At 62.1% G+C, this 15,063-nt stretch overlaps 1 protein-coding gene across 12 annotated transcripts in view; it reads right to left on the reverse strand.

Moving 5' to 3' along the window:
- CACNA1G (calcium voltage-gated channel subunit alpha1 G) overlaps positions 1–12,897 on the reverse strand; it is a 64,331-nt gene extending 51,434 nt beyond the window's left edge. For 7 of the 12 annotated variants that reach the window (XM_075561616.1, XM_075561611.1, XM_075561608.1 and 4 more), the window contains exons 1-7: positions 11,896–12,896; positions 4,730–4,841; positions 4,444–4,577; positions 3,789–3,886; positions 1,724–1,883; positions 949–1,249; positions 695–787 (exon numbers count right to left, since the gene is read on the reverse strand). In XM_075561616.1, coding sequence (XP_075417731.1) covers positions 695–787; positions 949–1,249; positions 1,724–1,883; positions 3,789–3,886; positions 4,444–4,577; positions 4,730–4,841; positions 11,896–12,131 — 1,134 coding nt within the window. In that variant the 5' untranslated portion in view covers positions 12,132–12,896. Of the gene's footprint in view, positions 1–694; positions 788–948; positions 1,250–1,723; positions 1,884–3,788; positions 3,887–4,443; positions 4,578–4,729; positions 4,842–11,895 lie in introns of all 12 variants that reach the window. The other 5 variants (XM_075561609.1, XM_075561619.1, XM_075561618.1 and 2 more) reach the window with 2 other exon arrangements.
- Positions 12,898–15,063: the final 2,166 nt, after the last annotated feature.

The raw sequence follows: 15,063 nt of genomic DNA on the forward strand, positions 1-15,063 counted from the left end.
CGCTAATAAGGAAAAGGTGCTTCACGCAGGGGCTGGCGGGTCGTCTAAGCGTCCCATAACTATTACCTATAAATGGGAGCCGGCAAGTTGTGGACTGTGAATGGGCATGCTTAAAACTATTAGACTTTGCTGCTTTTTTGCCTGTCTTCTGCACTCATCGGGCCCTGGTTTCTCAGCCATGAGGGACAAGAGGTGGCGCCGTGTTCCTCAGCGTTAAGGGACAAGAATCTGGACGGGGAGGGGGAGCCCTTGCTTGCAGGACGGTTGTTTTAGGGTGTCTCGCTAGCACAGTGCTGCACCCTCCCACACTCCCCACACACGCTCAACAAAATGTCATGGTGTTCCCCGGGCCTCGTAAAACACAAAAAGCTCACCTTCTGCCATTTCAAAAGGTCCCGGAGGTGGGGGACTCTGGGCTTGGAAGCACTCCTTGTACAAAGGTGCAGGATGCAGCTGGAGCCTCAGGGGAATGAATGGCTTGCCCCAGGCCACATGGTGGTGAGTGATAGGGCCAGACCCTGACCTTGGATTTTCCCATGACTCCTTGGTCTGCTGTCCTTTCCGGGCGTGACGGCTGCTCTCACTGTCTGTGTCTCCCCAAACACAGCCCAGACCCCATCACCCTGCCTCTTCCTGGACCCCCGTGGCAGTTTCCCCCAGGATGCCCCCGCCTCGGGCCTGGGGAGTCACTCACGATGATGAGGAGGATGAAGTAGATGAAGTTGTAGAAGGAGTGAGCATCCATCACAAAGTACATGATGTCCACCCAGCCCTCCAGCGTGATGACCTGGGAGGAAGAGCAGAGCGGTAGGCTGAGCCCGGCCCATCCTAAGCCTCCTCGTGGCTCTCCTCCAGGGGCCCGGAGACCAGTCCACCCCTGAGAAGGCCCACTCCCAGCTGGACTGGGCAGCCCGGTGGCCCTGGGCTCCCGGAGCCCAGGCTGCCCACCTGGAAGATGGCGATCCAGGCGTAGCCGATGTTGTCAAAGTTGATGGCCCCCTTGAAGGGGTTGTGCTCCCCGGCGGAGCAGTTGGTGTAGTACTGGTTCCAGTTGACACAAGTGGTATTGCTGGAGCTGTTGTAGGCCTCATAGTCCAGCCCGCACGGTGGGCCGCCGCCCCCCTCCCCACGCAGCGTGGGCACGCTCCGGCAGGACCGCATGCCGTTCTCACGGGGCTGGGAGCAGATGAAGGGGCTCTCGTCTTCGTTCTCAGTCTGGTAATAGCGCTCCAGGTCCACGCTCAGGGGGCTGCAGAGGGCAGGGGGTGGGCAGCGATGAGGCTGGGGAGCAGGGGCCGGCACACAGCTGAGGGTGGGTGGAGGCATGCAACAAGAACAGGGCAGGAGAACCCAGAGTCAGTCGGGGCCAGGCAGGGGTTTGTGGGTGTGGATCGGTGCACGGGCCTGCAGGCATTGGGCCTGGAGGCTAGGCACGGGACGACTGTCTAGAGGCTGATGGGAATCACAGAGGCCCTGTAGTGCACCCCTTCCCTCTGGCTGGACCCCAGACCCATTTAACCAACAGCTCCCGGGGGAGGACCGAGGTCTTCGTAAGCATGACCATTCCCGGGGCAGTTCGATTGAGCAGCCAAGTTTGAGAACAAGCACTGGGCTGGCGAGAGGGGTAGTGGGCAATATCAATAGGAAGGGGCTGTTCCCAGGAGGTCCCAGCCCTGAAATCAATCCTGGGTCAGCGGGCGGGCCCTCCTGGTCCACCACTCACAGACTGAAATTCTCAGGCAGGAAGCACCGGTTGCGCAGCAGGCCGGCCCAGAGCTGGACACCCACGATGCCGAAGATGAAGAAGACGAAGAAGCAGAGCAGCAGGACGTTGCCCAGCATGGGCAGTGTGTCCAGCAGCAGCGTGACCAGAATGCGCATGCCTGTGAGGGCAGAAGGCACGCTGGGGCCGCCAGGCTGGCCAGGCTAGGCTGGCTGCCATTGCCTGGAAGGGTTCCCAGAGGGGGCCCCAGTGTGGCTGAGGCTGCGCTAGCCTGAGTCAAGTTGGAGAGGAGACCCAAAACACCTCTCACTCCCCTGGCAGCCCTTGCCCTCACCCACAATCCCCTGCAGTTTGCCCAGGACCACCAACCAGGACTCAATGGAATGCAGGCTCCCAGACACCTCCTGAAAGCCTCCAGACATAATCCACGCTTTCTGCTTATGCATTCCTACTCCCGACACACACACACACACACACACACACACACACACACACACACACCCCTCTCCTCCTCCCCCCGCCCTACTCTCACCAAACAAATCACCTGATCTTTCTAAGTTTTCACCAGTGTCACTGGGAAACTGAGGCGGAGACTCCAGGAGGGAGGCTGGCAGGTAGGATCTCACCTGGAGATCCAGGTCCTCTGCAGGGGTATCACCATGGCTCTGGCTCTGAGTACCCCCAGTCCCCTGCCCACTGACCCAATCCCCCAAGTAGTACTCAAAGAGCTATAACCTGTCTTCCCAAGAGTCATCAATAAAAACTGTCTCTCTCTCTCTCTCTCTCTCTCTCTCTCTCTCTCTCTCTCACACACACACACACACACACACACACACACACACACACACACACACACACTGAGGAAAGCCACGGAAAAACCTGCCCTCCCCAAAGCCCAGGTAGGAACCGCCCCCCGCCCCCCACCCCCCACCAACCCACTTGGTCTTAAGCCATTGCCAGATCACCAAGCCCTTGTCAAGTAGACACCTCTACTGGTAGGTTTGACCCTTATAGTGCCATCCATAATCCCCTGCTCCCCCAGAAACTGCTGCCGCCACCCCCCCCAACCTCTGGCCCAGCCTTTCCCTCTTCTCTCTCTCCCTACCACCCCCCAACTCCCGTCTTCCCTGCAGCTCCTCTGTGCTCTGAGATCAATTCCACAAGTTTGCATTAAGGGAATTACACCAAGGGTTAGACAGAGGCCTATAAATCTGCCAGCCACCACCTGGGGTGGGAGAGAAGGGGCAGGCATGCCTCCCCCCACCCTTGCGCCTACCGCCTGGAGCTCCTGTCAACACAAACACTAACATACTCAATACCCCATGCCCCAGCTCTGCCCACCCAGAAGGCCTTTATCCAAAGCACGCGCGGGCATGCACACACACACCAGCAAAGGGGACTGCTGTTACACCCAGGCAAGGGCCCCCAGAAACACACCCACACCCCAGGGACCACAGCCGGGGTGGGAGTGCACTGCAGCTTTACTAGGTTGGGGGATTGCATGGGGGCCCTGAGCAAGGATGGGAGGGGGGGGCATAGACGGGGAGCTAGAGCTGCCAAAGCCTAGCTGGCTGGGGAAACCAATGCGGTTTCATTTAGATAATTGTCCCCGCAGTCACTGCGCTGGGCTGGAGGGGGCGGGGAGGAGGACGGCACGACAGGGAGGAGGAGGAGGCACGGAATGGCCTTGTCTTGAGAGCAGGCTTGTCCGGTGTGGCCAGCGAGGTTTCACCAGTGAGACCCAGTGAGTGGCGGGGCCACCAGCCCGTTTCCTGCCCCCCACTTGCTGGCCAACTTGCCTCTCACACCCTGTGCCCACCCCACCCCTAAGTCCACCAGGGCGAACGGTCAACTAGGGAGAGAAAAAGGGCCATCGGAGCTGCTTCGGAGGTCCTGACCCTGGGCTTGAGCAGACAGGCCCGCCCCGCTTCTGAGCCCTGGGAAGGACCAGCTCAGGTGCCAGCCTTGCCCAGGCCCTTCCGTCCATGCCGATCCACGGTCTGAGATGCTCACATCTCCTCTTGGGGCTCTCTGTCCAGGGGCTGGGGGCTGAGGGGACACTCACTAGGCACCCGGTTAATGGCCCTGAGTGGCCGCAGCACACGGACGGTCCTGACAGCAGAGAAGCTGACGTTCTGCAGGTCCAGTGAGTACTCCAGCATCCTGCGGGAAGGGCCCGACAGACACCAAAGAGGTCAAGGAGGAAGCCTGCCCGGGCCTTCACACAGCCTCGGCTCCACCAGGGACCCCGGAGGCAGGGCCCTCTGTCTGGGGACATCCCCAAGCCAAGGAGAGACTGTGGGTGCAACAGGGAGGAGGGGGTCCACAAAGGGACATTGGGATGCAGATTACAGGCCAGCACGCTCCTGCCAGGACACTCCCTGGCCCTTAGCAGGTCCCTCTAGCAAGTGACTCCTCTGACTCAGGTGGCCACCGGTGCATCAGGGCACCTGGGCTCTAGAGTGTTCAGTGGCTGGTTCATGGAAGTAGATCACCAAGTCTTTACTTTGCGACCTCTGGGGAGGTTTGAAGCTCCAACCTTCCAGGTAGTAGCTGAGTATATTAACCAGTTGCCCCTCCCAGGATCCCTCTTGGCAGCCAGGGACACATCGGGAGTTGTGGTTGGGCAGGGGTGGGGGGACAGGGAGCATCTAGAACCCTAATTCTGGGGAAGAGACTGGTCTGGCCCACAGCTCTCCCGCCCCTGCCCAGGCTCTCACCCTGCGATGACTATGAAAAAGTCAAGCCGGTTCCAAGTGTCCCCCAGGTAACACTTTTTCCCAAAGATGCCCAAGGCCACCATCTTCACTACCATCTCCACAGCGAAGAAGGCAAAGATGAAGTCATCAAAGGCCTGGGGAGGGGATAAGAGGCTGCTGAAACTAAGGAGGGGTAGGAAATAGCCTCCCCTCCCCACCCTGCAGCCCCCCACCCTCCCCACAAGTGGAGACCAGGGGCCCTCCTGTAGAGAAGCAGCCAGGGGCGTGACTCCTCCTACTCCCACACCTGCAGGATCTGGCAGCGCTGCGAGTCACAGGCGATGTCCTCACATGGCCGGAACATGCCCAGGGTCACACAGTTGAGCAGGATGACCAGCATGCTGATGCGCTCGAACCAGGTACCAACCAGTCAAGGAAACGGCTAGCCAGGGCTGGGGCCGAGTTCGGTTCTCCACCCCACCCTACCGCCTCTCGCTCGGTGCCCTTCTCACCCCACCTGAGCTAACTGGCAAGTAACCAGGTTGGCGAGGGACCCTGCCCCACACATGGCACCAGCCCCTAGGCCCAGCCCGACGTGGTCATCCCACCTCTCTGGTGCCAGCTTCCGCCTCCCGGGAGACAGGAGAGCCTCAGGCACCCAGCAGCTGCCACATCCCATGCAGGGAGGCAGGCACCAATCATGCTTATGGTGATGCCAGGCATGGAGAAGAGCGGCTGCAGAATCCGAATCCTGTTCTCCTGCCTCGTGGGGAAGACGTGAGAAGCAAATGAGAGAAAGCATGTGGATGTGTTACGCAAACCTCCAGCCGTGTTCTGCCTGCCTGACAGTTTACCGAGCACCTTCACGCAACGCCACCCTGAAGGCTCACGGCAGGCCCGAGAACGAGCCAAGCCAGTGCTCAGAGTCCAAGCAAAGGAGCGGAGACCCAGAGGGCTCAAGTCATGCGCTGAAGGTCACCTGAGGAGCCGGAGGAGAGTGAGGTCTCCCTGCTGCTCACCTGAGGGGCTTCCATCCACCACCCCTCCCCATGGCTGCTGAGGTGTGCAGGGCAGGCTGCCGTGACGGCGCTCCTGGCCCTGGGCGGAGGGGCAGGGGCAGACACCACACAGCAAGAGCGTCTACAGTGCCCTCAGCAACAGTGCCTGCCCCCCCCCACCTTCCCCCCACCACCACCACCATGCCCAGGGTCATGGCCTCAGGTGGTCCCTAGACACATTCTTGCACTTCAAGAACGAGACCCCATCGTCCATCAAGCACAATGGCAACACAAGCCCCTGGCCCAAACAGAGTGGGCAGCCACCCCCTTCACCACCCCCACCACCCCACACACCAGTCATGCCACTGGCGCACCTGTGAGGCTCCCGGTAAACACAGGAGGCCCTCTGGGCTCACTGACTCCGTGCTGCAGAGGGACGGCTCTCGCCGACCCCAGCCTCTCACCCAGAGGGGTCATAGAGGAGCTCCCTTCTAGCCCACGGGCAGCAGCACATACAACCAAAATGACTGCCGGGCCTCAGAAAGTTCCAGGCAGGCTCACGGACAAGTGGGTCGGCACCCCATTTTTCTCAAGAGGAATACATGGGGTATGAGATGGGTGGGGAGAGCAGAGAGGCAGACCAACAGCGAGGGAGTTGGGGAAAGGGCAAGGCCAAGAGAGGGGAGGACGAGAAGGGGGTGGGAGGGTACACCAAGGCAGCCCCCGGTGAGCCCCCCCAAACTGGACTCAATGGGGGAGAAAAAGGGCCTGGGGCAGATGGCCCATCTTCCTGTCTCAACCCCACTTTTGGAACGAGAAGACTTTGGCCAGGCAGGAGAGCCGCAGGAATCCCGGGACCTAAGGGCCTTCAATCCAGATGGTTCCAGGCCTACCTCCGCTCTGCCCTTAACCCTTACTGTGCCTCACCCCAGAGGCCACACTGTTCTCAGGCCTGTCACTGTCCTCCATCCTTCTCCCTTACCTGTCCTCTTCCCTCAAATGCCCCCAACCTCTGCCAGGCACCCCTGTGTCCCTAACCTCTGCCTCCTCCCAAAAGTAAGAGTGACAAGAAAAACCTCTAGGTTTCAAGGGGGTCAGTGGATGGGAGGGAGGAATATGCCTGGGGCTCTGCTTCCATGGAGCAGTTTTCCTGCAGGGAGTCAGCTCAGCAGAGCTCGCCCCAGAATGAGGTCAGCCAGGGGTCACCTGGAAAGAGAGGGCCAGGGCAGGAGCCCCCTTGGGGCCATCAGCTGGAGAGGAAAGGGCACTAGCCCTCAGAGCCCGTCCGGTTCCCCAACTAGCCCCCTCCTCTCCTCTGGGCGACCCGGGAGGCCCCCACAGAAAGAGATGAGCCTCCATGAGAGAGAGAAGAGGGGCTTCCACAGCACCCCCCAGGGCACTTGTTTTTCTAAAGGCAGTGACCTCACCACGCCACAGTTGTCAGTGGGTTTGTCTCAGCTCCCTGCGGGGCTGCCGCTCCTAAGGACAGGAGCATTGTGCTATACGTCACCTTCTCTGCGGGGCTTACAGTGACGGGCGCATGGGCAGGAGCGGGTGTGCGGATGACTGGCTGACTGTCCCTGCCAGCAAGTCAGAGGGGTCGCCCTGTTTCCAGTCCCCTGCCTCCTTTGCCATGATTGCAATGACCTGGGGGATGAGGGGGCAGCAGACGTGATAACCTCAAGGGGTCTGGTCACCTTGCAGGTGCTCGGGTGGGGGCTCCTCACGGCCAGAACCAGCTAGCTTTCAGCCACCTCACCCCAGCGCTCCACTGCAGCAGGCCTCAAGCCCCACTCCTGGCAAGTCACCGTGCTCCCTGGTCCCTCTTGCCCGCTCTCTACCTCTCTCCCTGCACTAGGTGAACAGGAATGGAAATGATAAAAGCCAACGGTGGGACCACTTCAGACAACCAGACCTGAGAAACAATGCACTCTCTTCAGCACGGAGGGGGGTGTCTTTCACCCTTCTCAGGGTGGGGTTGTTTCCCTGGGAACATGGCCCTATGTCACTGTGTGATGTTCCGCGTTACCATAACAACAGGCGGATGTGTCACCAGGTGGTGTGGATTGGTTGCCATGGCAATTAAAGGGACCCTCTCACACAGGAACTCCCCTTACCCCAGCAGCTGTCTACCCTCATGCAGGGAAGGGAAAGTGGGGGAGACCCACAAGTTATCAGGTTTGGGGGGAGAACCATGTGACAAATCTCCCTGACAACCCAGGAAACGGGGGACACTGGTTGCCATAGTGACTATGAGAGACCTGTGCAGTCACATGCCTACTGTTGCTATGGAGACTGTCCAGGCTGGAGTGGATCCCAAAGGGGGAGGGGGGATAGCAGAGGGGAGGATCTTTCTTCTCACAACTTACCATCAAAAGCAGAGAAAAAGGAAGCAGCAGGGAGAGGAACCCCACTTCCACCGCGCCTCCCCTTCCCTCCTGGGAGACAGAAGTAGAGCATGCTGCTCCAGCGAAGATCTCTAAATGGGCTTTATCTGAGCCCCTGCCTATCCAGCAGGGGAAACAGGGAGGGAGGCCTGGGGTCACACCAGGGCACAGAGGGTCTGGATGTGAACTAAGGAGAGAAGACTCTCCAGCCACCCCAATCCTCACTAGGAGCTTGGAAACCGGAGAGGCAGGCATGCGGAGTGGGGAATGGGGTTGGTCCCAGGAATCCTGGCCTCCTAATCAGGGCTGGGAAGATGAGTCGGGGGTGGGTCCTTCATTCCACTCATCCAGGGACAGGCTGGCCTCCTTCAGATGGGAAGATCCCAAGGATGGGGTGGGATGAAGGGACTCCCAGCATAAGGTCAAAAGAGGGGAGTGACGAGCCGAGCCCCCATGACTCCAGTAAGCCTGGCTCCCTATGGCTCCCGCCCCCACCTCCAGGCCAGTGTGTGGGTGTGTGGGGAGAGTGGGTTCCAGCTGAAGTCCATGGAAAAGCCCCACCCAGAGACAGAGACACGAGACACAGAGACACTTGAGAGATGGCTGCTGGAATCCTTAGGAGGGAAATAGGCCAGAAATAGGATTCAAATGTCTGTGACCGTGTGTGCGTGTGTGTACATCTACGGGTGTGTGTATGCATGAGCAGTTGTCTGTTGCCATTCTGGCTGAGGCAGGCAGGGCAGGGTGAGGGCTGGGGCGGGAGTGGGTGAAGAGTGGGGGGGGCTCTGTGGTGGGGGGTGATCCCAGGAAGGACTCCAGCTGGCATGAAGGGTGATGGGGAGTCCCCAAACAGTGCAGTAGCGAAGGATGGGTGGGAAGGTGTGTGCGTGTGTGTTTGTGTCCCAGAAAGAAGCATCCATGGCCTAGGTGAGAAAGGGTGCCGGGGGGGGGGTGTCTTCCCCCCCTATCCTCTGCATGTCTCCCCAGAACCCCTTCTGGAGAGCCTACGGTTTGGAATTGGGAGACAAGATTGGGAAGAAGACAGGACACACACACACACACACAAACACACCGGCCATTTCCTCTGAGGACCAAAATGGTGATTTCTCCCTAGGTAAGGGATACAGGCAGACTCAGGGCACTGGGACAGTGGCAAGGAAGGCTCCCGAAATTCCTGGTGCACCCTCCTCTCCAGACACGCACATTCAGACACGCACAGTGACGCACAATCACCACTCACACTCACTTCTGGGACCCATTAGTGCTCCTGCCGTTCAGGCCTCTCTCCTCCTCCCTCCCCTGCTCCTGGCAGGCTCCCCTCTCCCCCTCTCTCGGCATCCCAAATGCCAGCCTGTGATTTCCAAATGAGAAAAAGCTGTGCTGGGCTTGGAGCTTGGAGGAACTCCTACACAAACTTCCAGATGTGACACAACAGCCAGAGAGGAATGCTCAGGATCTCCTTCCCTCCCGGGAGGGGAAGCACACTCCCTCCCACTTGAAGAAACAGACTGGAAAGTCCACGCCAGACTCCCCTATCATCTGCCAGCAAGCGGGACCTTCCCGACTCCATTGACAATCCACGAGTGACCCTGGTCTCCCCAGGACCCAAAGAGGCCCTTCTGTGACCCTCTTCCTATGCTGGCCCTCCACAGCCGCACAGACACACTGGGAGACGCACACACACTTACAGACTTGCCACTTCCTACCTGGGTCCAGCTCTCCTCGCCAGGCAGCCTGGCTTTTTACAGAGGTGACCAGAGTTGGGTGGAGAAGACCAAGGAACACACCAAGAGTCCCACTAGCTTAGGTGACAATGTCACGGGGAGGGGGGTTGGGGTCCCAGGTATTGAGATGGACCTTGTAGGACCCAGGGAGGCTTCACAGATACCAAAGAGACCAAGAGAGGGACTGAGGCCCAAGAGTCATTTGAGAGCCTCTGGCAGTAAAAATACCATTTCCTTTTGAACTCAGGATGGAGGGGAGTGGAACTGGAACTGGGGACAGGGAGGGGACATGCACGGCTTAGGCAGCCCCCTTAAGCATGACACTGTCCTCAACTCATCTTCAGCCAACCCAGGCAGGGCCGCTCCTCCCGACCTGACCTGCTGACACCCCTGGCTGCGGCCTGCTCTTTCACCCTCAAGATGAGCTCTGGGCTGCTCCTGTCCCTTCTGTCATTCCAGCTCAGCTCTCTTCCCTTGACCCCCCAGAAAGAAGACTGCCCAGATCCTCCACTCACACCTGGAGATCGGGCAGGTGGGGAGAGATGCTGGCCAGGAGGCATGGGAAGGAAGGGAAGGGGGCAAGGTGGGGGAGGGGAAGAGGGCTGATGAGAGATGCCAGGTCCCATTCCTGGTGGGGAGTAGGTTGTTGGACACAGGAGGGATGCTCAGACCCACCCTTCCGAAGGGTCACTCAGTCCCCATGTCCTTCTCTGTCCTGGAAAAAGGGCCGGGGGTGGGGGTGGGAGGCAGAGGAGAAGATGGGCCCATGAGGTGGAGGGGACCACAGACCTCCAAGGTCCTCATTCCCTTCCTACAGCTCCAAGAGAAAGAGGAAGGCCAGGAGGTGGAGAGATGCGTTGGGGCAGTGAGGGGAGCTTCCCAAAGATCAGTGGATGGATGGTAGGTGTGTGGGGAGGGGCCAGCTCACAGTGCTGTGGTGCGCACTAGAAGTAGCAGGGCTGCAGAGTGTGATCCCAGCCCCAAGCCTTCCCCCTTCCTCAAGGCAGAATCCTGCCTGGGACCTTAGGGGTTACCAGAGGAACCTTGGGTACCCTGCACCAGGGTACCAAAGAGCCTCTGAGCTGGGAGGAAAGAACCAGGACAGCTGTCAAGACGTTGGATGGCAGTGCCACCCCCCACCTTCCTTCCGTTGGTAGCTGGACCCACAGGAGAGCCAGGAGCCTGGCATTAGTCAAGCAACACTTTGTGCTGAGGGGGCAGGGGGAGGGGCCTGAGGTGCTGCGGGGAGGCGGCTGGGGTCTCCCCTGCCTCTCCAGAATGCGCAGAGGGCAGTACTAAATCCTTCTTCCTGGAATGTGGGATTTGCCGCTGCCAAGCCCTTCTGTCTTAGACACTCGCTTACTGAATCCTGTCCCCCCAATACTTTCGGAGGTCTGCGGTCACAGTACCTGCTCTGAGAGCTGAGGGGCGAAGTCTGCATTTATGAAAGGGGAGGAGTAACTTGAGTCGACTTCATCCCATCCCCCCCCCTCCCAGCTTGGATCAGCCTTTTCCTCCACAAGCCGAAATTCAGCTTACAAAACTCCCCGACCCAATCTTGGGCACCCGCCGGCATTTAAGACCGGGATGGAGAGCTGGGGAGGGGGGGGGGGAGTGCCGCGGGGCGCCGGGACTGCACGGAAAGGGGTTCGCTCGGCAGACAGCTCCTTCCACCACATCTTGATCTCATTCTGTGCCCCTGACATCAGCCGCGGCCGGAATCTCCTTGTTGTCCCTCCAACCCGGGGTGAGGGGGTGGGGTGGGGGTGTTGGAAGGACCTGGTCCCCGCCCCCAACCTCTTCCACTGGGTCAGTAGAAATCTCAGCCTCAAGGGGCAGGTGTGGAGGATTGGAGGCGAGAATCCATCCGCCGCAAACTTTGGGGCGGGGGCAGGAGGGAAACCCAGGAGATTGCGGTCCCCCCTCCCCCGTCCCCGCAGCTTCCTCCCCTCCCCTCCCCACCCCTTAACTCGGGAACCAAACCCAGCTCGCTGACCTGCGGGGCCGGCTGAGCGGAGCGCCCGGGCTCCCCAAGCTTCCCACATCTAGAGGATGGCGACCCTCCCCTGCCCACATCTGGAAAGTCTCCAGCTGCGACCCAGCGGGGCATGGCTTTCCTGGGCCTCGAAGCCACCCCGCTGAGGAGGGCTAGGGTGTACGCACGGAGATGGGCTCGCCGGGGGCAGCGTGTGGACCTTCCCCTGGCCCCGCTCGCCCTCCGACGCCCCCGCCCCTCCCAGCAGCCCCCCTCTCGTCTCCCATCCTCTAGGCTCACTTCTCCGACTCACCTGGCGATGGGTCCCCTCCGGCGGCACGGCCCGCCCCCCTCTGGGCCCCCCGCCGGCTGTCGTGCCCCAAGGATATGGGTTACAGACCGTGCGGAGACACCAGCTCCGCGGGCGGCTGTCCTGGCTCAAGTAGAAAAAGACTACGGGGGCCAGCGCCGGGTACGGCAGCCCCTCGGCCTCGGAGTCCGCGCTGCCGGGGTCCTTCTCCGCCGACCCCGGCCGGCCCCCGGCTCCCGACAGGTCGTTGAGCTGCATGAAGCTCCGGGGCTGTCCTGACTCTTCGGCTCCCGCTCCATCCTCCTCCTCGTCCATCCTCTAGCCAGCCGGGGCCCCGGGCGGTCCGGAGAGGGGCGAGGGGCGCCCCTCGGAGGAGGTGTCCTCACGCCACCGGGGGAGCCCGGCGGGGGCGCATCCGGGGGGCTCTAGGGCGCAGGCCGAGCCCCCGGGAGGGCCAGTTCAGCCCAGCTCCCCCTGCCCGCAGGGGCATGCTGCCCGCGGGGCGCGGGGCCGCAAGAGAGCCCCGCCCGGAGAGAGTCCCGCTTCCCTCGGGCCCCCCGGGCCAGCTGGCCGGCTACCCCTCACTTTGTTCCGGCTTCTTCGCTTCGCGCCCAGGCTCCGGCTGCCCGATTCAGCGCCACCTTCGGCGAAGCGGCCCCAAGCGGGTGAGAGAGGAGGGGGGCGCACGGCGGAGGGCGGAGGGGGGGTGGGTCCGGGGAGGGGCGCCCTCTCTTCCCGCGGCGCTGCTGGAGCCGGATCTAAGGGGTCAGCATCGTCCCGGCTCCGTGCCAGCGACGGTGTGGGGGAGGGGAGGAGGGCTCTCTTTGGGGGTGGGTTTGGAGGGGGGTGGGGGGCGGCTCCTTCCTCCGCCCTGCGGCCGGCTCCGGGTCCGGGAGGGGCGGGGAGACGGTGGGGGGCCGTCCCGGGCGGGGGTGGAGGCGGAGATGCGGCCGCCGCAGCCGCCGCGGTAGCTGCCGCTGCCGTAGCTATCGCCGGCGCCACTGCTTCCTCCGGCCGAGACGCGGAGCGAGCGAGCGAAAGCGGCGGCGAGGAGCTCGGCGCACACCACAGCTGGATCCCTCACTCCAACTTCAAGCCTCGGCCCCGCCTCTCCCCAGCCAGCCTCTCGGCCAATCGCGGCGCGCCGCCAGCGCCGAGCCGCACGCCCATTGGCCAGCCGCCGTGGCAGTGCGGGCGGGGACGCCGGGGAGAGAACCACAGCTGGAATCCGGTTCCCACCCCAAAATCCAGTACCGCCTCTCTCCCCTCCTCTTGCCTCTGGGTCCATTCCCGAAGACTGGAGCCAATCAGACGGCCTCCCAGACCGAACCCACTTTCCCATTGGCCGCTGGGGTCTTTGGGACTCCCCTGAAAGGAACCCCCCACCCCGGGAATCAAAGGATGGAGTGCGGGGGGTCTGGAGTAGCGCCGCGGGCCGCCCCCCGCAGCCCCCGAGCATCCTTTGTCCAAGACCTCCGAACTGGACCTCAGCCGGAAGGCGGGGCTCAACTCGGGGCCAGCCTAAAGGAGAAGGGAGGTGGGGGCCCGGGGCTGAGGAGTGTGACCGGTGTCCCCACGCGGAGTCCCGGGTCTCCACCTGGGTAATCGCCCACCCGGGAGGAGAGCCTGGGAGAGGGTCCGGGGGAGGCGGAGTGGAGCGGGCGTCCAGGTGTGGGGCTTCGGGATGGAGGGGCCGGGTATTGGAGAAGCAGGCGGAGCCGGGGAGAAGCCGAGGCACCGGCAGCCCGGGCTTCACGGCCTGGTGTCCTTGCTCCCGGGTTTAATAATTCTGCGACGCAGACACTGACCTCCGACCCTAACCCGCTGGCCCGACCTCACCCCGACGCTCCTGGGCTCCATCCTTCGGCGCCCGGGGGCCTTTAAGGAGTGTGGGTCCCACGTCGGGGCTTCCAGCCTGAACACGTGGCCGCGCACAGGTTGTGCCCGAGCGCGGGACCCGGATCCTGAGACGCAGCCGCAGGGCGACGCGAGGGCCCCTGCGAAGGCCCAGCGGGGGCCGCGAGTGTGTGGAAGGGGTGGCAGCGTCTGGAACTTGACCTTACTTCATCCACCGTGCTCCTACACCCACCCTCCTCCCCGGGCAGGGGCTTTGCGGGGCGGCTCTCCCAACACGCCCCCACCTCGCGGGGAGCGGGTTCTCACGGGTCTGCGGCTGCCCGCGCGCACGCACGCACGCGCAGACCCCGGCCCTCGCTCCGCCTCACCTCGGGAGTCGCCCGGCTCAGTCCTCTCCAGCATCCTCCCGCGGCCAGCGCCACCCCCGGAGGCGGTGGGTCCCCGGCCGGCCGCGGAGCACCGCGGGCGTGCTGTCCCTGGTAGGTAGGGGCGGAGAGGGTTAGATCTCGGGAGGCACTTTCCGGCCATCTATGGGGCGGTAGACCCGGAGGGACCGAGCAGCTCAGTCCCACCCCCACCCGGGCACTTTGGGGGCGGCCACTCCACTGCGGAGAGGCTGAGGGATGGCCCAGAAGACCTCCGTAGCTCCCGACCCCTGTTTTTCCGCTGGCGGGAGGCTGCGCCACCTGCACAGCTCACCTGGCACGCCCGCCTAAGCTTGGGGCTGGGGGCATCGCGGGTCCCTCCCGGGAGTGTGGCGGGAGGCGAGCAAGGGCAGGGCGGGCTGCTCTGCTGTGGCCACCCAGGCTGCCCTTTCGTGGAATCCGGGCGCTGAGTTGTGCAAATAAGGCCTGGCTTATTTGCATTTCATGCTAATGAGCAGATCCCCTAAGTGCCTCTGTCTCCCAGCCGCTATCACTGCTCTGATTCCCAGCGTGCAGCTCCCGGGATCTTGAACTTGGGGCCGTTTTCTGGGAAAGGGGGGGCTATTTTTGGTTCTAATGCATGTCTCACACCCTCCACCCCTTGACGCTCCGAAGCCTGCTGGTCAGTTGCCCATCAGGGGCCAGGCGAAGAGGCCCCAGGGCTGGCACAGGAGATTCTCATCACCTCCTCTTTGAAGAGTGGGGAAATGAGGCCAAAGAGGCTTGCCCAAGCCCGATGGTCAGGTTCCCTGCTGGCCAGCAGGCCCCGCATCCATCATCCAGGCCACCCCTGGTCTCTGGGCTGCACTCCGTTCTAGAACATACCCACAAAGGCGCACACCATCTGGACAAACGGAAGGACGCAGCTACTTCCCAGGAACCAGGGCCTGGGGGAGGCCTACCACCCACAGCATCCTGACCCCTGAAGAGACAGGGAAGGGAGGGGCCCTCTGATATCCAGTCAG

The sequence above is a fragment of the Tenrec ecaudatus genome, chromosome 10, assembly GCF_050624435.1.
Source record: "Tenrec ecaudatus isolate mTenEca1 chromosome 10, mTenEca1.hap1, whole genome shotgun sequence".
NCBI classification, from domain to species: Eukaryota; Metazoa; Chordata; class Mammalia; order Afrosoricida; family Tenrecidae; genus Tenrec; species Tenrec ecaudatus.